At 57.9% G+C, this 22710-nt stretch overlaps 1 protein-coding gene across 11 annotated transcripts; it reads left to right on the top strand.

Moving 5' to 3' along the window:
• The first annotated feature begins 11 nt into the window (after positions 1-11).
• PNPLA6 (patatin like phospholipase domain containing 6) lies at positions 12-22632 on the top strand. 11 transcript variants are annotated; one of them, XM_057540676.1, is made up of 35 exons: positions 12-115; positions 1270-1338; positions 1675-1762; positions 1934-2016; positions 2207-2304; positions 4061-4201; positions 4290-4449; positions 4940-5020; positions 5242-5370; positions 5725-5805; positions 5892-6054; positions 6399-6482; positions 6791-6900; positions 7030-7197; positions 7285-7362; positions 12387-12592; positions 12812-12943; positions 13032-13155; positions 13612-13725; positions 13996-14071; positions 15827-15970; positions 16188-16251; positions 16541-16709; positions 16906-17088; positions 17257-17375; positions 17563-17719; positions 18008-18124; positions 18212-18281; positions 18721-18837; positions 18907-18972; positions 20435-20736; positions 21673-21789; positions 21913-22015; positions 22126-22235; positions 22340-22632. In XM_057540676.1, exons 2-35 carry the CDS (start codon positions 1312-1314, stop codon positions 22409-22411), a joined length of 4053 nt encoding a protein of 1350 aa, XP_057396659.1. In that variant the 5' UTR covers positions 12-115; positions 1270-1311; the 3' UTR covers positions 22412-22632. The 11 variants fall into 11 exon arrangements, with proteins under 11 accessions (XP_057396659.1, XP_057396660.1, XP_007169134.2 ...); XM_057540677.1 differs by lacking the exon at positions 18907-18972 and having other exon boundaries at positions 7042-7197; positions 15830-15970; XM_007169072.3 differs by lacking the exon at positions 18907-18972 and having other exon boundaries at positions 15830-15970.
• Positions 22633-22710: the final 78 nt, after the last annotated feature.

The following is a 22710-nucleotide window of genomic DNA, read 5'->3' as shown; positions in this document are numbered from 1 at the left end:
GGGGGCGGGGCCGTGGCGCACCCTGTGGTGAATAACTTAAAGGGGCCGCGCCTGCGGCGCTGGGCAGAACGTTAACGGAGTTGGCGCAGAGTGGATCCCGGCTGGGGCCCTTTGGGTGAGTCCGGGTTTTCTTCGCCCCGTCCCTTCGCGGGTTGTTAGCGAGCCCTCGGCTTTCCCAAGGTGTGTCCTCCGCCGATTCCCGGTAGCTCCCGACTTTCTGACTCTCCCGTCTCCCCCATGCCCCAGCTTCCGGCAGGTGTTTTCGCACCGGTAGCCAGGTGCACCCTCGGTTGGAAGGGGACTAGTCCCCCGTGAATTTTACAGGTAATGTCTCAAGGACCCAGTGACTCCCCCAAATTTCCATTAATACTCGAATGGCGCCAGAAACAGCCTCAGCCTCCCAGAAAAGTCTCAGTAATACTCCAGCATTCCTCAGTATCATGCTCGAACGACTCCAGGGACGTGCCCAACCAGCTCCCGGTTTTCCCAGTAATAGTCCTATAGTCCTCAGAATCTCTCGGTAACTTCCTAGTGAGCCCCCCACCCCCCCACCCGTAATTCCAGCGTCCCTGGTTACGTCTCCCAGCAATGGCGCCAGCATCGTTCCTGGAGTCCCAGTGATAATCCGCACCATCAGAGACCCCATAACTTTACTATTACGTGACAGTAAATCTCCAGCATCACCCAGTAACACTTTGCGAGCCCACCCCACTCCGAGCGTCCCAGGATGCTACTGAGACCTCGGCATTGCACCACGACCCCTTGTGAAGGAGCTCCTGGCTGCACTCCCCCGTGCCCCAGCCTCTGTCTCCCCGGGGCCAGGCATCTCCCCGGCCCCATGACTCGGGCCCAGTTTTCGTGGGGTGCTGGCATCCAGTCTTCGCAGGGGGTGCTGGGGTGCGACCTAGGGCTCGGTGGATCAGGATTGATCCGTGCCCCTTCAGGGACTTGTTCTCTGGCTGCTAACAGTGGGTGCCCGGCCGGCTGCCCTTTGGCCCCGGGGTGGGTCTGGATAAGTGGGGCATCAGGTCGGCCTGGTGCGTAGGTAAGGGGAGCCTGGTGGGGACCCGGGGACCCACCTTACTCCCTAGCTCGGGCCCCGAGGTCAATTTGCCCCACCCCTCTGCTCCGCAGCGCCCCTTCAGTCGCCCCCAGGCCTGCGGAGAAGCCGCCCCGGCAGTGGGTACGAAGGGGGCAGGGCTTGCAGCAGGGGAGGGGCGGGCCCAGAGTGATGACTTGCCCGGGTTCGTCCTGCTTCTTTCTCCCCAGGAGTCTGAACTACCAGACCTGCCGCCCAGCCTGAAACAACTGATGGAGGCGCCGCTGCAAACCGGAATGGTAAGGGTTGGGGGTTTGTGTGGCGCCGCGGGGACTACAATTCCCGACGTGCTCAGCGCGCATCATCGCGGTCCCGCGAGAACCAGTCTGCGTCTGTTCAGGCGGAACTACGTTTCCCGGTGTGCACTGCGGGCCGCCGAGCCTCCAGACAGCGTTGCTCCCCAGGGGAGGGAGCAGCGCTGGCCCATTTTGCAGATGGGGACGTCGAGGCCCGGGCCGACTGCGATCTCGGAGGCGGCCTTGGCTCAGTGGGATGAGGTCCCAGGCGTCCCGGCCCCCGGGGAAGGCTTGGCGGAGCTGGTATGCGATGCGCAGCCAGTGCCGTTCGTCCCGCAGGTGCTGGGTGTGATGATCGGGGCTGGAGTCGCGGTGCTGGTCACGGCCGTGCTCATCCTCCTGCTGGTGCGGAGGCTTCGAGTGCCGAGTGAGGACCCAGAGGGCCTTCTGGGGGTGCTGAGGGATGGGAAGCTGAAATGTCCGGGCCCCTGAGGCAGTAGAGATGGGATTTGCTGGAGCCTGTACGCAGCGTCCCCATCTCTGGCCCGTGCGGAGTGTGCGTGGAGCTCAGAATGCCCCTCTCCGCACTTATCCCCAGAAACCCCAGCCCCGGAGGGCCCGCGGTATCGATTCCGGAAGAGAGATAAAGTGCTTTTCTATGGCCGGAAGATAATGCGGAAGGTGAGTCTGGGACCCCCTGGGGCTCCCACTGGCCACACAGAGACCCTGTCCTTTCCCTAGTTATACTTCGTAGTAAGCCGGCCGCCCTCCTTGATCAAGGGCCTCTGGATCTGCCCCCCTCCTCTTCCCTAGGGTCTGAACTGGCAGTTGACGCATTCCTCCCACCTCCCCCCCACCTTAATCCTCCCAGGTATCACAATCCACTTCTTCGCTGGTGGACGCCTCCGTCTCCACCACTTCCCGGCCACGCATGAAGAAGAAACTTAAGATGCTCAACATTGCTAAGAAGTAAGGCTGTGCTAGGTGTACTTGGGGCTGTCCAGGGCTTTTTGAGTGATCATCCCACACCGAAGGGTGTATCTCAGGCTTCTTTGAACCCCACGGACTGTCTTAGGAGTCTTTCCATGTCAGTGGGACTATTTCAGAGCTCTCCCCCACCAGACAGGCTGTCTCTATCACCTGAGGGCTCTCTCAGTGATGTTCCCTGCCACAGGGGCATCCGTGAGTTATTTAATCCCCAGGCACTATCTCGGATGTCTTGTCATACCCTTAGGGGTCAAATCTGGGGTCCTCACACGAGAGGGTTTATTCCAGAGTCTCACTGGAGTTATCGCAGGTCTTTCTGGGGCCTGCAGGAGGGGCTATCTCTGGCTTTTGTTCCCTAGGGGTTATCTCAGCAATCTCTCTGCATCAGAAAGCATCTCTCTATGTCACCTCCCTTGGATTTTTCCCACACTACACGGAGGCTTTGTTAGGGGGTTCTGTTCCCTAGGAGTCATCTCAAGAATCTTTTGGCGCTAGAGACACAGGAAGGGCATGTCAGGGCATATCATCAGCAAAGGGCTCCCTCAGGGTCTCTGAGAAAGGCTCTCTCAGGGATCTTTCCAAGTTAGGAGCTGGCTCTGGGGTCTCCTGACATCACAGAGTCTATTTTGAAGGTCTGTCTCAAGTGTTTTCTTCGCACTGAGGGGCCATTCCAGGGATGTCCATGGTCAACAGGTGTGCTATGCCATGGCTTTCTATAACTTGAGTAGGAGGGCTATCTCTAGATCTTTCACAATTAGTTGAGGGTCTGTCCACCTCCTGGGGGCGGTTTCAGTGTCTGCACACCCTTAAGGAGCTATGCTGATGGTGCTGTGACCTTGAGCTATCTCAGCTCTCTGTGACCTGGGCAAGGGCTAGCCCAAGGATCTTCCTGATCAGAAGAGGAACTATTTCTGGATTTCTCTGTAATGTGGAGTTGAACTCAGTTTAAGCTCATTCTAGAGGGTCTATCTTGAGCATTTTGTGACTAGTGGAAGGACTGTCTTCAGTAGCAACTGTGACTCCCAGGGAGGAGCTCTCCTAGGTCCATGGTTAGCAGAGGGGCTGTATCTGGATTCTCTGCATGTAACCAGGGCTATCTCAAGAGTCTCTGTGACCATCAAAGAGGCTATCTCAGGGTTGTCTGAGACTGGGGAGGAGGGGTTATCTCAGGGATTTTTACAAGGATCAGAGAGGCTGTATCTGGGGTCTCCTGATATAATGGAAGCTACCCCAAGGCTCTGCCTACATGACAGGGGCTACATGATGGAGGCGTGCAATATGTGGGGTCCCATGATGAACAGAGGCACTTTTCTGGGGTCTGCCCATATCTTGGAAGCTGTGTCAGGGATCCACTTAATGAGAGGGTCCATCTAGGGAGCCTGTGACTGGTGAAGGGTGACCTCAGGGTTTTATTTCAGGGGTCAGCAACTTTTTTCTTTTTTGGGCCACATCTGGGGCTTTGTAGGCTGCATGCAACGCTGCTGCAACGACTCAACTCTGCTGTTGTAGCATTAAAGCAGCCTCAGACAATATGTAAATGAATGAATGTATTAATAGCTCGTGCCAATAAAACTTTATTTACAAAAGGAGGTGGCTGGCCTAATTTGGCCAGCGGGCCAGAGTTTGCTGAGCCCTGCTCTGGTGACCCCAGGGAAGGGCTCTGTGGGGGGTCTCAGGTCTTCCTGAGCCCTCTCCCTGCTTTTCACCACCCCCCCTCGCTCCCCTCTCCTCCCACCAGGATCCTGCGCATCCAGAAAGAGACGCCAACGCTGCAGCGGAAGGAGCCCCCGCCTGCGGTGCTGGAGGCTGACCTGACCGAGGGCGACCTGGCCAACTCCCACCTGCCGTCCGAGGTGCTCTACATGCTCAAGAACGTCCGGTCAGTGTCAGGGTGCAGGCAGGGGGCTGCAGAGCTGGGGCTGACCTGACCTCCAGCATCTCTCCACTCACCGGTCCCTATCCAACAGGGTGCTGGGCCACTTTGAGAAGCCGCTCTTCCTGGAGCTGTGCCGGCACATGGTCTTCCAGCGGCTCAGCCAGGGTGACTACGTCTTCCGGCCAGGCCAGCCCGATGCCAGCATCTACGTGGTGCAGGATGGGCTGCTGGAGCTCTGTCTGCCGGCTCCTGTGAGTGGGCTCTCCCTCCGGGGGGCACCACAGGGAGATGGGCGGCAGGGATGAGCAATGGTGCAGCGGTCACTGGGGACAGGCAGTGCTTTTGGTCAGCAGGGTTGGTGGGCTTTTTTTTTTTTTTTAATTTTGGCAATGCCGCGAGGCGCAGCTTGTGGGATCTTAGTTCCCCCACCAGGGATTGAACCCAGGCCACGGCAGTGAAAGCGCCAAATCCTAACCACTAGACCACCAGGGAACTCCCAGGGTTGGTGGTCTTATGAGATGTGCAGGCAGGAGTTGGGAACGGGTGTCCAAGGGCATCTGGGGTGGTCTGCCCAGTCACCGGTTATGGTTAGTGACGCTGGCCGGAAGGTTCAGTGGGGTCCTGGTGTCAGTGATCACCGAGGGAGAGTGAGGACCAGTGGCGTGGTCGGGGGGCAGGATGTGGGCTGGCAGGGCAGGGGCAGCGCTGGTCAGTGCGCCCCTCCGCCACCCCGTGTCTCAGGATGGCAAGGAGTGTGTGGTGAAGGAAGTGGTTCCTGGGGACAGTGTCAACAGCCTGCTGAGCATCCTGGATGTCATCACCGTGAGTGACCAGTACGGAGGGGGCTGGGGAGGCTGGCTGGGAGGCCACAGCCACCAGGCTGGGCTGGAGAGGGTCACCCCCAGGGCCCCCATCTCTGATGCGTCCCTGATGTTGCCAGTGGTCCCTCAAGGCAGTGGCATCAGGAGGGGTCGGGGGGGAGTGGGAAGGGGGGCTCTCACAGCCCCTGACCTTGATTCTCCTTGTGCCCCCTGCACCCCCAGGGTCACCAGCACCCCCAGCGCACTGTGTCCGCTCGGGCGGCCCGAGACTCCACGGTGCTGCGGCTTCCAGTCGAGGCCTTCTCAGCCGTCTTCACCAAGTATCCCGAGAGCTTGGTGCGGGTCGTGCAGGTCAGCGGGCCGTCCACTTCCTTCCGTAACCCCCCCACCCATCACAGGCTCCCGGGGGCTGGGACCCAGCAGCCAACAGGCACTGAAGCTGTGCTTATCGGCCCTGAGCAGCCAGACCTCCCTGACTCCTCCCATGAGCTGCCTCCACCCCATGTCCCCAGGTTTCTGCCGCCTGATTGTCGGTTTCTCCCTGGCTCCTAGGGCCCTGCCCAGCCCCTTCCTGCTCCGACCTTCACCTTCTGACCTTAGCTCCATCTCCATCTCCCCATCCACGGCCTCACCCCCTTAGCGCTAAGTCCTGTGGCTCCCCCTCTTTCTCCCTGGCCCCCTCCTCTGACGACCATGTCCCCAAAGATCATCATGGTGAGGCTGCAGCGGGTCACTTTCCTGGCACTTCACAACTACCTGGGCCTGACCAATGAGCTCTTCAGCCACGTGAGTTACGTGGAGAGCACCAGGGGCCGGAGGGGTGTGTGGCGTGTGCCTCCCCGGACACGCCACAGGATCCCCTCTGCCCCCAGGAGATCCAGCCCCTGCGCCTCTTCCCCAGCCCGGGCCTCCCAGCCCGCACCAGCCCTGTGCGTGGCTCCAAGCGGACGGTCAGCACCTCGGCTACTGAGGAGCCGAGGGAGACGCCTGGCCGGCCGCCTGACCCCACCGGGGCCCCACTGCCTGGAACTGCAGGTACCCAAGATGGCCCCTGCCTGACCCCCAGGAACCGTAGGCTGGCCCAGCCCACTCCCAAGGAGCCCAGGCTCTGCCCCTGAATGCCTGTCTCAGTTCCTCAGATACTCCCACCTGACCTGCCCAGCCCCCCAGGGACCCGCTTAGCTAGGTACCCAGGTGTGACTCCTGTTTGGTTCCCCCAGGAGCCCTGGCCTCAGTCCCACGGGCCCGCTGGAATCACTTTTCCTAGTCCCCCAGTCCCCAGGGACTCTGAGATGACCCCTCCCCAGGCCCCCTTCAGCTCCCCACCCCCAGTCCTGGGCGCTCTGAGGAGCTGGAGCCTGAACACGCGTCTCCCCCAGGGGACCCAGTGAAGCCCACATCCCTGGAAGCCCCCTCGGCCCCCTTGCTGAGCCGCTGCATCTCGATGCCCGTGGACATCTCAGGTTTGGGGGCACCAAGTGGAGTGGGGGGAGGCCATCGAATTTCTGGGTTGGATGCAGGCCTGCCAGTCTTGATTTTTCTCATCCGTGAAATGGGAATATCGGCAGCACTTTCTCATGTCTTTTTTTTGCGGGTAGTCGTTGAGATGGTGCCCTCCCAACTGTGGTGAGAAGGGTTGCGAGGGACAGAGCGGTGATCGATTAGTCATGTCTGTGTAGCCGTGGCCTCGGGTACATAGGTAGTGCTTGCTTAGACTCCAGCTATGGTCACTCTCATCTCTATTGCATTTATTGCCCCCTGCCCACTGCAGGCTTGCAGGGTGGCCCTCGCTCGGACTTCGACATGGCATATGAGCGAGGCCGGATCTCCGTGTCCCTGCAGGAGGAGGCCTCAGTGGGGCTCCAGGCAGCCCTGGCTCGGGTAAGGACCTGCCTTCTTCCCCCACCCCACCCCAGTCCCCTCCTGGGACCCTGGTCTGGCCACAGGTGGAGTCCCCCGAGGAGGAAGGTCGGGTGGGAGCAGGGAGGTCACAGGCCTTGCCCCACACAGACCCCTACTCAGGAGGCCCGGGAGCAGCCAGCCGGCGCCTGTGAATACAGCTACTGTGAGGACGAGTCGGCCACCGGCGGGTGCCCCTTCGGGCCCTACCAGGGCCGCCAGACGAGCAGCATCTTTGAGGCGGCGAAGCGGGAGCTGGCCAAGCTGATGCGGATTGAGGTGGGCAGCTGAGGGCGTCTGGGGGACCAGGTTGGGGGGTGGGAGGCCTGGCTGGGCCAGTCTCAACCCCCTTTCCTTCCTCCCCAGGACCCCTCCCTTTTGAACAGCCGAGTCTTGCTGCATCACACCAAAGCCGGCACCATCATTGCCCGCCAGGGGGACCAGGTGAGGCTGAGCCCTGCACGCCGATCATGCAGCCCCGAGCCAAGGCCTCTCTCTCTGATCTCTGATCCTTGCCTTCACACCTTAGGTGTAGACCTCCCAATATATGATTTCCAGCCCCTGACCTTTGGATCCTATGACTCTGACTCACAGCCCTCCCTCCCCATGTTCTCTGGACACATTGACCTTTCTCCTCTAATCCCTGAACCCTTTACACTAGGACCCCCCACCCCTAGATTTCTCTTCCCTGTCCTTGCATTTCCTGCAACCTCCATTTTCTGACCTTTCAACTCTACAGCATACTCTGATGCTCTGTCTGCTTCTCATTCCTGGGTCCCTGCTGGGATGGGGGCACTCAGTAAACGGGTGCAGGTCAGAATCTGGACCTGGAGGCCGGGAACTAGCCCCACGGGCTGGATTTCAGTGCCTCCTGGCGACACACAGGCGTGGGAAACTGTGCATCCCACTAAGCCGTCCATTCTCCAGGCGGGGAAACTGAGACCCGTTGTGACATCACAGCCCAGGAGCACAGAGGAGGAGGGTTAGGGAGGAAGCCAAAGGTGAAATCTGGACTCTGCCCTGACTCCCTGTGTGACCTTGGGTGAATCATCTAGAAACTTGTCATCTTCCTCGCCTGCGCAATGAGGGTCATAACTCTCTGCTAGAATTGTTGTGAGGATGAAACAGGAAATACCCAGTTCGAAGCTACTAGGGTTTGCAAGGGTGACAGGCCAGGGGAGGGTTGGAGCAGCAGCTCCCAGTCGGGGGATGGGGTGGGGGTGACAGTAGGGGTGACATGACTTAGGCGTTGAGACCACAGCACCGCCCCAGGCTCAGGGGAGGAGCCCTGGGCTTGGGGGAGGGGCTGGGGGTGGCCCAGCTATTAGCTGGCTGGGTGGTTATGGTTGTTGTTTTTAATTTTTATTGGAGTATGGTTGACTTAAGGGTTGTTGTTATATCACGTGATCAGTTGACTGAGCTGCCACGTCGAGCTGCTCATTGCAGGGTGGGCTCCTTTCTGCAGAGGAAGTTTTGTGCCAGCTGTTTGAGGTACTTGAGGGACTGGCTGAGGAAGTGTGGTCACACCATGGCCCTTGCAGGGGCCCTGGGCCCCTGCTTATCTAGGAGCCTCTGCTGGGCTCAGCCCGGCCCGGCCCCAGCCCCAGCCCAGCCTGCTAACACACCAGGCTCCTCGGGGTCTTCAGGACTTTGTTAGGGACAAAGCTGGTCTGCTGTGCCCCCCTCTGAAACTTTACACCAATAGTTTTCAACGTCGTTGTCAACGACATTTGGCAACGTCAAGACATTTTTGATTGACTTGGGAGGGTGCTACTGTCATCCAATGGGTTAGAGACCAGGGATGCAAGACTGCACGGGCCAGTCCCCCTACAACAGAATTCTCCAGTCCAAAACGTCAGTGTTGCCAAGGTTGAGAAACCCCGCTTCCCACAAACATTTCCCAAAGTGTATTTCATGGAACAGCCATATCACAAGGGGTCTGTGTGCAACATGTTGGAGAAACGCAGGTTATTTTACCCCTTCTTGGCAGCTCCCAGTGAGCATTATTAGCATATTCAAGGCTCTGAGAAGTCCTGCAGTGGAAAAAAACATGCTTCCCAATCTGAGGACAAATGGCAGCCTACTATTAATCACTCCCATTTATATCCCAAACCCAGTCTGGGAATTCTATCTTGGAAGGTCCCAGCGTCTGTGTATGTCTCCTGGGCCTGGGCCTCTCCCAGGGATCCTTGCAGTGTTTTGGCACTCATCTGGGGCTTTGTGGGGTGTCAGACAGGTTTGTGTAATGAATGAGGAAGGAACCTTTCTGTCTCTGGGCGGTTTCAGTTCCTTATTTGAAAGGGTGGGTCAGAGAGGCGTCCAGCTGGGCAGGCTAACCAGAGGGGAGAGGGGCGTTTGCTGTGTCCCAGGGTTGTTGCAGAGGCAAGAAACACCAGTGGGGTCCCCTGCCTTTGGGAAGCTCATAGTTCTGACAGACATTACAGTCAAAGGATTACACAAATGGTTGCTAAATCATATGTGCTTAGTGCTACAAAGGAGATGTTCTCAGCTCCACAACGTCTGGTTTAGTCAAGGCAGTGTCTCTGTGGAAGTGACCTCCAGAGAAGGAGGAAGGATGAGGACGAATTAACTAGGTGCAAGGGGAAGGAAAGAGCATTCTATGCAGAGGGGACAGTTTGTGCAAATGTCCTGTGGTAGAGCTATTCCATCTGTAGGAAACAAAAGGAAGTCAACAGGGATGGAGTGGAACAAGGGAACTGGGAGCAAAGGGGATTTTTTTTTTTGGATGCACTGCACGGCTTGCAGGATCTCAGTTCCCTGACCAGGGACTGAAGCCAGGCTCCGGGCTCCAGCAGTGAAAGTGGCGAATCCTAACCTCTAGATCACCAGGGAACTTCCCAAAGGGGATTTTTTTTTTTTTTTTTGGTGATAGTTTTAGAGACGTAATTCATGCATTATACAATTCACCCATTTAAAGAGTACAATTCAGTGGTTTTTAGTATATTCACATAGTTGTGCAACCATCACCACTGTGCATTTTAGAGCATCACCTTAAAAAAGAAACACCATACCCTTAAGCCATCAGTCTCCTACCTCCTAAACAGCCCCAGCCCTAAGCAACTACTAATCTTACGTTTCTATAGATTTGCCCATTCTGGACATTTCATATAAATGGAATCATACAATATGTGGCCCCTTGTGTCTGGGTTTCTTTCACTTAGTATGATGTTTTCAAGGTTCATGCATGTTGTGGCATGTGTCATTGCTTCATTCTATTATGGCTGACTACTGTTCCATTGTATGAATGGACCACATTTTGCTTCTTAATTCATCAGTTGATGGACATTGAGTTATTTCTACCTTTTGGCTAGTAGGTATAATGCGGCTGTGAACGTTTATGTGCAGATGTCTTTGTGGACACGTTTTCATTTCTGTTCGGTAGATACCTAGGCGTTGAGTTGCTGGGTCATATGGCAACTCTATTTTTTTTCTTTTTTTTTTCGGCTGCGTTGGGTCTTTGTTGCTGCATGCAGGCTTTCTCTAGTTCCGGTGAGCGGGGGCTACTCTTCGTTGCGGTGCACGGGCTTCTCATTGCGGTGGCTTCTCTTGTTGTGGAGCACAGGCTCTAGGCACACGGGCTTCAGTAGTTGCGGCGTGTGGGCTCAGTAGCTGTGGCTCGCGGGCTCTAGAGTGCAGGCTCAGTAGTTGTGGCGCACGGGCTTAGTTGCTCCGTGGCATATGGGATCTTCCCAGACCAGGGCTTGAACCTGTGTCCCCTGCATTGGCAGGTGGATTCTCAATCACTGTGCCACCAGAGAAGTCCCCAGCAACTCTATTTTTAATTCTTTGAGGACTTTAAAATTTTTTGCCAGATTGTTTCCCGGTGGCTGCACCATTTTACAGTCCCACCAGCAGTGTGTAAGGATTCCAGTTTCTTACATCCTCTCTAACACTTTTTGATTCAAGCCATCCTAGTGGGTGTGAAGTGGCGTCTCATTGTGGTTTTGATTTGCATTTCCCTAATGATTCATGATGTTGAGCATCTTTTCATGGGCTTACTGGCCATTCATATATCTTCTTTGGAGAAATGTCTGTTCAGAGCCTTTGCCCATTTTTTTAAAATTTATTTTATTTATTTATTTTTGGCTGCAGTGGGTCTTCGTTGCTGCACGCAGGCTTTCTCTAGTTGCGGCAAGCGGGGACTACTCTTCGTTGCAGTGCGTGGGCTTCTCATTGCAGTGGCTTCTCTTGTTGTGGAGCATGGGCTCTAGGCGCGAGGGCTTCAGTAGCTGTAGCACGCGGGCTCAGTAGTTGGAGCTCGCAGGCTCTAGAGCACAGGCTCAGTAGGTGTGGTGCACGGGCTTAGTAGCTCCGCGGCATGTGGGATCTTCCTGGACCAGGGCTCGAACCCATGTCCCCTGAATTGGCAGGTGGATTCTTAACCACTGCGCCACCAGGGAAGCCCTTGCCCATTTTTTAACTGAGTTATTTGTCTTTTTAGTACTGAGTTGTAAGACTTCTTTACATATTCTGGATACCAGACCCTTAGCAGATATATGATTGGCAAATATTTCTCCCATACGATGTGTTGTCCTTTCACTTCCTTGATAGTGCCCTTTGAAACTCAAAAGTTTTTAATTTTGTTGAAGTCCAGTTTATCTATTTTTCATTTTGTTGCTTGGGCTTTTAGTATCATATCCAAGATTCTGTTGCCAAATTCAGTGTGACCATGATTGACCCTTATATTTTCTTCTAAGAGTTTTATGTATGTATGTATGTATGTATATATGTATGTATGTATGTATTTGGCTGCGTTGGGTCTTCGTTGCTGCACGCAGGCTTTCTCTAGTTGCGGCGAGCGGGGACTACTCTTCGTTGTGGTGCACCGGCTTCTCATTGTGGTGGCTTCTCGTTGCGGAGCACAGGCTCTAGGCGCGCAGGCTTCAGTAGTTGTGACACGCGGGCTCAGTAGTTGTGGTGCACGGGCTTTGTTGCTCGGCGACCTGTGGGATCTTACCAGACCAGGGCTCGAACCCGTGTACCCTGCATTGGCAGGCGGATTTTTAACCTCTGCGCCACCAGGGAAGTCCCATCTTCTAAGAGTTTTATAGTTTAAGCTCTCAGATTCATGTCTTTGATCCATTTTAATATGGCATAAGGTGAGAATCCAACTTTATTCTTTTCCATGTAGCTATGCAGTTGCCCAGCACAAGCAAAGAGTCTCTAAGCTCAGCCATGCTCCTGTGTAGCCAGTCTTCGTAGGCTCTTGCTGGCTGTGTTGAAAAGAATTCATGGGCCTTAATCTGGGCTGAGTTGGGTGATCCATTAGCAATGTCTGCTCTGGGTGCTGAGTGGGAATATAGATACATATGCTGCTCAGCTCAGTGCTATGGAAAGCCTTCACTCCCTCCAACTTTTCCTTCCTTAACCTTTCCTCTGGAGTGCACTGACCTGAGTTGTGGGTGAGGTGGTGCCCCTGTGCCCATCTCCTGGCCCTTGCCCTACAGGATGTGAGCCTGCACTTTGTGCTCTGGGGCTGCCTGCACGTCTACCAGCGCATGATCGACAAGGCCGAAGACGTGTGCCTGTTCGTGGTGCAGCCCGGAGAGCTGGTGGGACAGCTGGCCGTGCTTACCGGCGAGCCCCTCATCTTCACGCTGCGAGCCCAGCGTGATTGCACCTTCCTGCGGATCTCCAAGTCCGACTTCTATGAGTATGACTGGGCCCGATACTGGGGTGGGGGTGACGCTCAGGCAGCCCCGACCAACTCCATTCTGCCCTGCATGAGGCCATCCCTCTGAACAGCCAACAGTTTTCCAGGGCAGCTTTGAGCCCTTCCTGTCCCACCTCCAGGCCATCACCCACCCTCTCCACTCCCTAAGGGCTGTTCTAGGGCGCCCCCGGCCCATGCACCCCCGCCCTTCGCCTACAGGATCATGCGTGCACAGCCCAGTGTAGTGCTGAGCGCCGCGCAGACCGTGGCCGCGAGGATGTCGCCCTTCGTGCGCCAGATGGACTTCGCCATCGACTGGACAGCGGTGGAGGCGGGACGCGCACTGTACAGGTGCAGGCCCCGCCCCCACCTCTCCCCTCAGGCCCTGCCTACGAGGACCCCTACCCTGTCTGACCCGCCCCTCCCACCGCCACCCCAGGCAGGGCGACCGCTCCGACTGCACCTACATCGTGCTCAATGGGCGGCTGCGAAGTGTCATCCAGCGTGGCAACGGCAAGAAGGAGCTGGTGGGCGAGTACGGCCGCGGGGATCTCATAGGAGTGGTGAGCTCGGCCCCACCCACTGACCTCTAACCTCTCCCAGTCCAGTTTCCCCCCACGCCCAACATACACTTCATCCCGGGTAACCTGTTGGGGGTAGTGAACACTCCCTCCCCAACCTATGACCTGGTGCAATCCACTTTCCCCAGCTCCTTTCCGTGGGGCAGGGTGATGGGGGCAACCTCACCAGGGTGGTGAGTCTGATCTGAATCGGTCTCCAGACCTCTCTCCATCAGAAGAGGGGACCCCCGCCGGTGTGGACCCCTGTCCTCCTGTCCGCTCCCTTTCCTCAGAGCCCCGAGATGGGTAGTGAGGCTTGGTTCTCTCCACCCCCATCTGGGGGTTGGGGCGGGGTGGGGGGGATTCGGTACCGCCTCCTCTCTGCACCCATGGTCGTCCTCCCCCCTACCTATCAAGCTCCTGGCTCACGCAGCCCTGGTCAGGCACGCTGTCCCCTAGGTGGAGGCGCTGACCAGGCAGCCACGTGCCACGACGGTGCACGCGGTGCGCGACACAGAGCTGGCCAAACTCCCCGAGGGCACCCTGGGCCACATCAAACGTCGATACCCGCAGGTGCAGCTCGCTTGGTTGTGGGCTGTTCTCCTAATGGGGGCTGGACAGATAGGAGTGGGGGCGGGTACCCAGAGAAGGCAGGGCCTAATGTGTGGAGAGGGGGGTTAGATGGGGGTGGAGCCCTAGGAAGGAGGTGAAGCCTCCAAGTGAGGGCGGGGCTCATGGGGTGGGGCTCAGGTAACAGGGACCCAGGCGCCCTGGTAGAGGAGGAAAAGATGGTGCAGAACTGCTCCTCCAGTCTCACTGGACCGCCGGCCTCCAACGCCCCAGGTCGTGACCCGCCTCATCCACCTGCTGAGCCAGAAAATTCTGGGGAATTTGCAGCAGCTGCAAGGACCCTTCCCAGGTGAGAGCTGGCCGGCGCCCGCGAATGCTAAGGGATCTAGTCCAATGCCCAGAACGAGCTAGGAGAGGGAGCCATGAACCCAGGGCATGCTGGGAAGTGGAGTCCCGGGTATAACCTGCTCTGGGCGGGGCTTCAAGCGGGAAGTGGGAATCCGAGTTCCGAGTTCCGGTGTATGCTGTGGGCTGCAGTTGGGGGTTCTTGGGCATGCTGGGAAACGGAGTCCTGGACCCAGGGCCGGCTTGTTAATGGAATCTGAAGTATCAGTGGTGCTGAGAGGTGGAGTCTTTAGAGCAAGCTTGGTTCTGGGTATCAGGGTTGGCTGGAGGATGGAGTCCACATACTAGGAAGGGGAAACCTAGACTAAAGTGTGCTGGTGAGTGTAGTCTATAGGGTGGTGTTTGGGGCCCAGGGCATGTTGGAAACTGGCTTTGTAGGTTACCAGCCTGGTGGGAGATGTGGTTCCTGGTCCCGGTGAATGCTGGGAGATGGTCCCTGTCCCAGTGCATGCTGGGGGTGATGGTGGTGTGGGTCCCTTCCCAGGGCATGCTGGGAGATGTGGTTTCCGTCAGCTAGGATACACTGGGAAATTGAGTCAGATTCGAGATGTGCAGAAATATGGACCTGAGGTTCTGTGTTATGGTGACCTGACCCTGGACCAGCCTGGCAACCTCTACTCTCCTTTTCCCCCCAGGGGCTTCTGCCCCACCAGCCCTGGCACCTGGATCCTGAGGGTAGGAGGCGGGGGGTGAGCCATGGCCAAGAACTGCCCCCATGCCCAGGGTCTTCCCCGGTAAACTTTTCCCCCAGTCTTGCACCAAGCACACAAATACACGTTCTCTCCCACCCAGCTGCCAGGACTGCCCTTGGTGTGATTCTGGGGCAGATATAGGGGCAGGGACTTCAAAATCTCAGACCTCTGGGAACCTGGAGAATGCACAAGACAGACAAAGCCCCTAGAAGGGTTTACAGCTTCGGAAGCAAGATACAGTTTTTAAAATACAAAGAAAGAGTACAATGTCGGATAACGTACGGTGCAGAAAACAAAATAGGGTCTTGATGGGGTATGACTAGGGGAGGGAGGGAGGCTTTTCTGAGGACAATGAGCTGAGACTTGATAAATGAGATGGGGCCAGACGCTGGCAGAACTCTGAAGGCTCTGCACACAGGGTTTGGTGGTGTTGAAATACTTCAAGGAGGGAAGTGAGTGAGGGGGAGGAATAGCGGGGGGGGGGGCAAGTCATGCAGGGACTGGGAGCCGTCGAAAGGCATTTGAACTTGTTCAGACTGTTATAGGAAGAACTGGAGGAGAGGAGGCAGGGAGAAGTCCGGTCAAGAGATGGGGGTTGATGGCTTGGTCTAAAGTGTAAGTAGAGAAGCTGATAAGCAGTCAGTGCATCAAAAATATATTTCCGTCTAGTTTTGTGTCCAAGTCCCTTTAGTGGACAGAGGCCCCAAGGCCAGAATGGGGTAGGGGCACAGATCAGTCCACGCAGGTGGAGTGGAAAACAGAAATGGTTATACAGTTGTGTAATGGATGCCACTGAGAAGATTGGGCCAAAACTGAAGGTCAGATAGCCAGGTCTTATCAAGGACAGTGGTTGAGGCTGTGAGGCTAGGATCGAGGCCATGACCTTCACTACGGCATCACTAAGCCTCAGCTGAGGAACAAGGAACAGGGATTTCTGAGAAGGCAGAGGAGAGTTGACCTTTCCGGACACAGGACTGCACAGCAAATACCATCCTTTGGGGTCTCAGCAGGTTCGGGACTAGGTGTTCCCCCTCACTCGGAGCTCACCAACCCAGCCAGCAACCTGGCAACAGTGGCAGTGCTGCCCGTGTGTGCCGAGGTGCCCATGGTGGCCTTCATGCTGGAGCTGCAGCATGCTTTGCAAGCCATCGGTCAGTCGTGGGCAAGGGCAGGCTTTCGGTCTACATGGGGCGAGGCGCACGTGGGTGGGGGCATTGGCCAATGAATGGAGACGCCTGGGTGGGTCAGAGGTGGGGCTGGGGGGCTGGAGCAGGGCTGTGGGAGCGGAGTGGGTGGTATTGTCTTATAGGAGGGCCCTCCAGCTCCGTTGACCTGGGTTCCTAAACACCCTTCCTCACCCATCCCCAGGCCCCACACTTCTCCTCAACAGTGACATCATCCGGGCGCGCCTGGGGGCCTCTGCGCTGGACAGGTGTGTGTTGGGGGTGCAGGAGGTTAGGGTGGGGCGCGAGGGATAAGCTCAAAGCGTAAGATTCTTTCAGATCTCATTTGAGATCTAGGCTGTGAAACAAGGAGCATGCGCCCCCCCCCCATCCCTCTGGTCACTGGGGAGACAGTGGAGTGAATCCGCCCCTGGAGGATGCAGACGTATGGGGCTTGGATGTCCAGGTCCCCCTCCCCAGAGCAATGGAGCTACATGGTCCCTGAGGGCAAGGACCCCTGACCAGCCCCAGGATGACGCTCCCCCACCCCCATCCTAGCATCCAAGAATTCCGGCTGTCGGGGTGGCTGGCCCAGCAGGAGGACACGCACCGCATCGTGCTCTACCAGACAGACGCATCGCTGACGCCCTGGACCTTGCGCTGCCTGCGCCAGGCCGACTGCATCCTCATCGTGGGCCTTGGCGACCAGGAGCCCACGCTTGGCCAGGTCCGGAGACCATTCACAGTGACCCTATCCCTGGGATCCCGCCCCCTGCCCTCCGGTGCCTGCGCCGGGCCACGTGCACCCTCACCGGTGGGGCTAGGTGACCAGGAACTACGGGGCCAGGTGTGGGAGGGGCAGGGAGGAAACCACGGGTGAGAGTGACTTCCGTGCTTCCCCCTTCTCCCCCCGCCCCACAAAGCTGGAGCAGATGCTGGAGAACACGGCAGTGCGCGCCCTCAAGCAGCTGGTCCTGCTGCACCGCGAGGAGGGCCAGGGCCCCACGCGCACAGTGGAGTGGCTCAACATGCGCAGCTGGTGCTCGGGGCACCTGCATCTGCGCTGTCCGCGCCGCCTCTTCTCGCGCCGAAGCCCCGCCAAGCTGGTGAGGGGCCCTGCAGGGGACGGGTCGGCTCGCAGGACCTTTCAGGGGCGTGGCTACTGGAGGGGCGTGGCCTAGAGACCAGAGGGGCCGGGGCAGTGTCTTGGAGGTCCAGACGCCGCCTCCTACACCCGCATCCTCATGGGCCGCGTCTCTTTCCTTTCACACCAGCACGAGCTCTACGAGAAGGTTTTCTCGAGGCGCGCAGACCGGCACAGCGACTTCTCCCGCCTGGCGCGGGTGCTCACAGGCAACACCATCGCCTTGGTGCTGGGCGGGGGCGGGGCCAGGTGAGGGGCGGGGTCAGCGCTGGCAGGGGCGGGGCCAGGGGCCCTGAGGGGTAGAGCTGATTCCCTGGGCGCGATCCCATAGGGGCGGGCCGGCACCACCTGCCTTACAGGTGAGGGAGAAGGGATAAGAATCCTGGGGGTGGGGCTTAGGGGATCCCCAGAGGGTCACTGGGTCTCCACCTTGCAGGGGCTGCTCACACATCGGGGTGCTGAAGGCATTAGAGGAGGCGGGGGTCCCCGTCGACCTGGTGGGCGGCACGTCCATCGGCTCCTTCATCGGGGCCCTGTACGCCGAGGAGCGGAGCGCCAGCCGCACTAAGCAGCGGGCCCGGGAGTGGGCCAAGGTGTGTGTTGCGGGGAGGGGGTCCCCCCACCCCAGGAGCACCCTGAAACCTCACCCTAGAGGGGCTTCTGGGTTTCTCCTGACCCTCCCCGTCTTAATCTGTGAACCCCACCTGGATCCTTTATAGAGATACCTCCAGGACCTTGGATGACCGCACCCCCCGTGACTTCCTGGCTAGTGACCCTAGTTTCCAGCTCCCAGCTGGAGAAATCAGGCCCCTTAGGGACTGCCTAGTCAGTGACTCCCAAGTGACTCCTGCTTGACCCCCCCGCTGGCCCATTGCCCCTAGAGCATGACTTCAGTTCTGGAGCCCGTGCTGGACCTCACCTACCCCGTCACCTCCATGTTCACGGGGTCGGCCTTCAACCGCAGCATCCACCGTGTCTTCCAGGACAAGCAGATCGAGGTGCACTCTTCCCCCATGCCTGCCCCTCCCCTGCCCCTCCCCACAGGAGTCCCCACTCCTCCTGGACCTCAGTCCCTGTCCCTGTAGGACCTGTGGCTGCCGTACTTCAACGTGACCACGGACATCACCGCCTCGGCCATGCGTGTCCACAAAGATGGTGGGTACCCCAGCCGGCCCCACCAAAACCACTGTAGCCATGTGGGGAATGGGTGCGGGGGAGGGGCAGCCGAGCATCTGGGACGTTGTTAACATGAGTGACCATCCCTCCTGGCCTGAGTGCTGAGCACTAATCGTCACCCACTAATGCCCCAGAGGCCTCAGGTATGTCTGTCCTCGCGGGCAGGAGGCCGAGAGACTCGTCGGGCGCCTCACCCCCCACACCAGTCCCCGCAGGCTGCGTATGGCGCTACATCCGGGCCAGTGCCTCCTACTGCCCCTACCTGCCCCCGCCTTGCGACCCCAGGGACGGGCACCTGCTGGTGGACGGGTGCTACGTCAACAACGTGCCGGGTCAGCGAGCCCCCCGGGCTGGCCGGGCCTCCAAGTGTGTCTGAGTGTGCCTGTGCGTGTCTGTGTCTGTGTGTCCCGCCGGGCAGGCTCCCTGTGGCGATACGTGCGTGCCAGCATGACACTCTCGGGATACCTGCCGCCACTGTGCGACCCCAAGGACGGGCACCTCCTCATGGACGGCGGCTACATCAACAACCTGCCAGGCAAGTAGCCGCCTGCTTGTCCCCGTGCACAGACACGCGGGCAAGCTCATGGCAGACGTGTGTGTGCAGGTGAAGGATGCGCCCACGTGCTGTATTTGACACGCACACACACAGGGCAAGCATGGACACACGCAGGTGAGTGGGGCACCTCCACGACGAGCTTTCTTTCACACCCACTCACTTGAAGCATGCAGATGAGAGGCAGGGGGGTTGCAACTTAAAATTCCACACACCCAGTGGCATGCAAACACAAGTAGACACCTACACTGGCTACACAGGCGCTTGAGGTCCCATAGATCAGGGATCCGCACACTGCACCCCACAAGCCAAATCTGGCCCCCTGCCTGATTTTGTAAATAAAGTTTTATTGGCACACAACCACACCTAATCGTTTATCCTTTGTCTGTGGCTATGTCTGTGCAGCAGAGTTGAGTAGTTGCAACAGAGACCATATGGCCTGCGAAGTCGAGATTATTTTTTCTCTGGCCTTTTACAGACAGCTTGCCAACTCCTGCACAGGCATTCTGTACAGATACGTGCACTCACACAACCTCATGCGCATGACCAAGTGTGTACAAACTCACGGGTGGACAGGCACACTTGGACGCACAAAGAAACATACTTAGACATTGACCCAGGGACACGGGAAAGGAATACAAATAGTCCTGGGTGTGTGTACAGAGGCATAGCACACCCAGAGGTGGGTGTGTTCACAAACATACAGACGGGACATGCACATACCTGATAGGGGTGCATACAGCACACACAGAGACACAGACACACACACACACACAGAGACACAGACAAGCTTGTGAGGGACACGGGCAAAGTCTGATGGAGACTTAGGTGTCTTTGGGGACTGGACCTGGCTACAGGACCCTGTCCATGTCCCCCCAGGCACCCCCAGATCCACTCAGGGGCCCTCAGTGGGGCACACAGGCCCACGGCTACAGCACCCTCCTCACCGCGCCATCACCCCACCCTTCACCCCATCCGTCCTGCTGCCTGAATCTCCTTGATCCGGCTCTTTGCTCTGTGTCCCTTGTCTCAGCCTCAAGATCCCTCTTTCCACCTGGATTCTCTCTCCTTCCACATCTCTGGTCCCTGATATCTCTCTCTCCCACGAATCTCTGTTGCTGTCTCTGGTCCCCTGCATTTCTCTCCCCGCGGCTCTGTCTCCCGATGTCTTTATTCCCACATCTCCCTGCGTCTCTGACCCTCCGTCTGTTTCCATGACTCTGATCCCTTCATCTCTGCCTCCTGGTGTCCTTACTATAATCTGTCTCTCCGTGTCACTCTCCTTCCATATCTTTGTCCCCCATGTGTCTGACCTTGTGTCTCTTTCCCCAGTGACTTTATCCCTCTGCCTCCATCTTCTCCATTCCTCTGGCCCTGGTTCCCCAGACCTAAAAGCTCCAACACCCATCCCCTCCTCCACATCATCGGCCTCTACAGCCATACCCTTTGCATGCCTGCATGTTGTTCGCATGGTTTTTTTTTTGCGTGACCACGTGCATGATGGTGTTTGTGGGGCTGGGTTGAACTTCCCTGCCTCAGTCCTGGTGGAGAACAGCCCCCTGACCCCCCGGCCCCACAGCGGACATTGCTCGCAGCATGGGTGCCAAGACGGTCATCGCCATCGACGTGGGAAGTCAGGATGAGACGGACCTCAGCACCTACGGGGACAGCCTCTCTGGTTGGTGGCTGCTGTGGAAGCGGCTGAACCCCTGGGCAGACAAGATCAAGGTTCCAGACATGGCCGAGATCCAGTCTCGCCTGGCCTATGTGTCCTGCGTGCGGCAGCTGGAGGTCGTGAAGTCCAGCTCGTACTGCGAGTACCTGCGCCCACCCATTGACTGCTTCAAGACCATGGACTTTGGGAAGTTCGACCAGATCTATGTGAGCGGGTGGGAGCCACTTGGTGCCAGTGGGGTGGGCCGGCAGAGCTTTACTACTGAAAGCCCAGAGCAACATGAGGGGAAGGATTCTAGGGCTCCATTTGGGATCCGTGGGGAATAGAACGGTAATCAATCAGTGATGTCTGCAGTGAGTGTGGCAAGGGGATGTACATGTGTATGTGCGAACTAATATGTGCCAGCTGCACTGCCTGAAGCATGCTGTAGAGATTTCTAATGCCATTTCTGGGATACTCTGGATGGAGCACTGTGTATAATGTGCCACTGACCCAGAAAAATGTGTCATAGCCCATGCCAACTGAAAATGATCAGTAGCTGGGACTTCTCTGGTGGCCCGGTGGTTAGGACTCCGTGCTTCCACTGCAGGGGGCACGGGTTTGATCCCTAGTCAGGGAACTAAGATCCCGCATGCCGTGCGGCGTGGCCAAAAAAAAAGAGAAAGAAAGAAAAGAATATGATCAGTAGCTGCTGCCCAGAGCTCTGAGTAAAAATGTCTGATTCCCTTTCTGGGCTCACTGGGAAGTCATGCCATGCTGGATTAGTGATGTCTGTTATGGGCATGGGAGATGGTGATATTTACGGGTATACCGCATATTTGCAGACCTTGAAATAAGCCTGCACACTGCCATCTCGAATCATTTGGTACTTGGCACACTGCATGGGGCTGAGTGGGAAAGAATGTGCAAAGAGTGATTGGTAATGTCTGGCAGGGGCACAGCATAGAGGACATGGGGGTGAGTGTGCTACATATGGCCGACTCTGAAATCAGTGTAGTCTCAAATGCCAGCTCCTCCAGAACATCAGGCTTTTGAGGGGCCAAGGCAGGGGCAGGCAGGATGGGGATAAGCAGAGAAGATGAGGCAGAGAAGAACACCCCCGGGGGTTGCAGACATGGCCCCAGCCCCCTCGTTTCCTGCAGGATGTGGGCTACCAGTACGGGAAGGCCGTGTTTGGGGGCTGGAGCCGGGGCGACGTCATTGAAAAGATGCTCACGGACCGACGGTCTGCAGATCTTAACGAGAGCCGCCGTGCAGACGTAAGCCTGTGCCCTCCTTCTCCGGCGGGGCCACTCTGACCACACATCCCCCGCCCCCAGTCCCCTCTGGGTCTCCCCCAGACCCCAGACGACCCCGAGAGCCTCACCCATGCCGCCCCGCAGGTGCTCGCCTTCCCCAGCTCCGGCTTCACCGACTTGGCGGAGATCGTGTCCCGGATCGAGCCCCCCACGAGCTATGTTTCTGTTTCCGACGGCTGTGCAGATGGTGAGGGGGTTGAGGGCGTCCCCAGGAGGGTGGGGCTGGGGTCGGTGTACTGGTGGCTGGAGAGGTCAGCCCAGCCCGAGCGCCCTCAACTTTCCCCACTGCCGTTCCAGGGGAAGAGTCGGACTGCCTGACGGAGTACGAGGAGGACGCGGGACCAGACTGCTCGCGGGACGAAGGGGGCTCTCCGGAGGGCGCGAGCCCCAGCACTGCCTCCGAGACGGTGAGAGCGGGCGGCCCGGGCCCCCCACAAGGTGGGGAGACCCGGCTGACTGTGCCGGTGTCCCGGGCTGTGTGACACGTGCGGGGTCGCCCCTGTCCCTGCAGGAGGAGGGCAAGTCAATCCTCCGGCACCGGAGCTGTCTGCCGCAGAACCCCCCCAGATCTGCGGATGCCTGAGGACCTCGAGAGGGGTCCCACCTTGGGCTGGACTAGGGGTGGGCCCTCTGGGGGCGGCTCACTCCGCCTCTGCCTGCTGCTATGCCTGTGATCCCCCGGGGTGCCCCTTGACCCCCAGCCCCCAGGGTCCACACACTGGACTGGCTTGTCCCCCGGGGGACGGGCAGCACTGCACTGATGACCCTTGATCAGTCACACCAATAAACCTTCCCCTCTCGGAAGCGGCCGTATCTCATCTTTGGGTTCAGGGGGCACCTCGCCCCACCTTCCATGCTCAGGATGGCCCGGGCTGGGGCCGG

This window comes from Balaenoptera acutorostrata, chromosome 2 (genome assembly GCF_949987535.1).
Source record: "Balaenoptera acutorostrata chromosome 2, mBalAcu1.1, whole genome shotgun sequence".
Lineage (NCBI taxonomy): Eukaryota > Metazoa > Chordata > Mammalia > Artiodactyla > Balaenopteridae > Balaenoptera > Balaenoptera acutorostrata.
The sequence above is the reverse complement of the archived record's forward strand: the minus strand, read 5'-3'. Positions and strand labels throughout refer to the sequence as shown.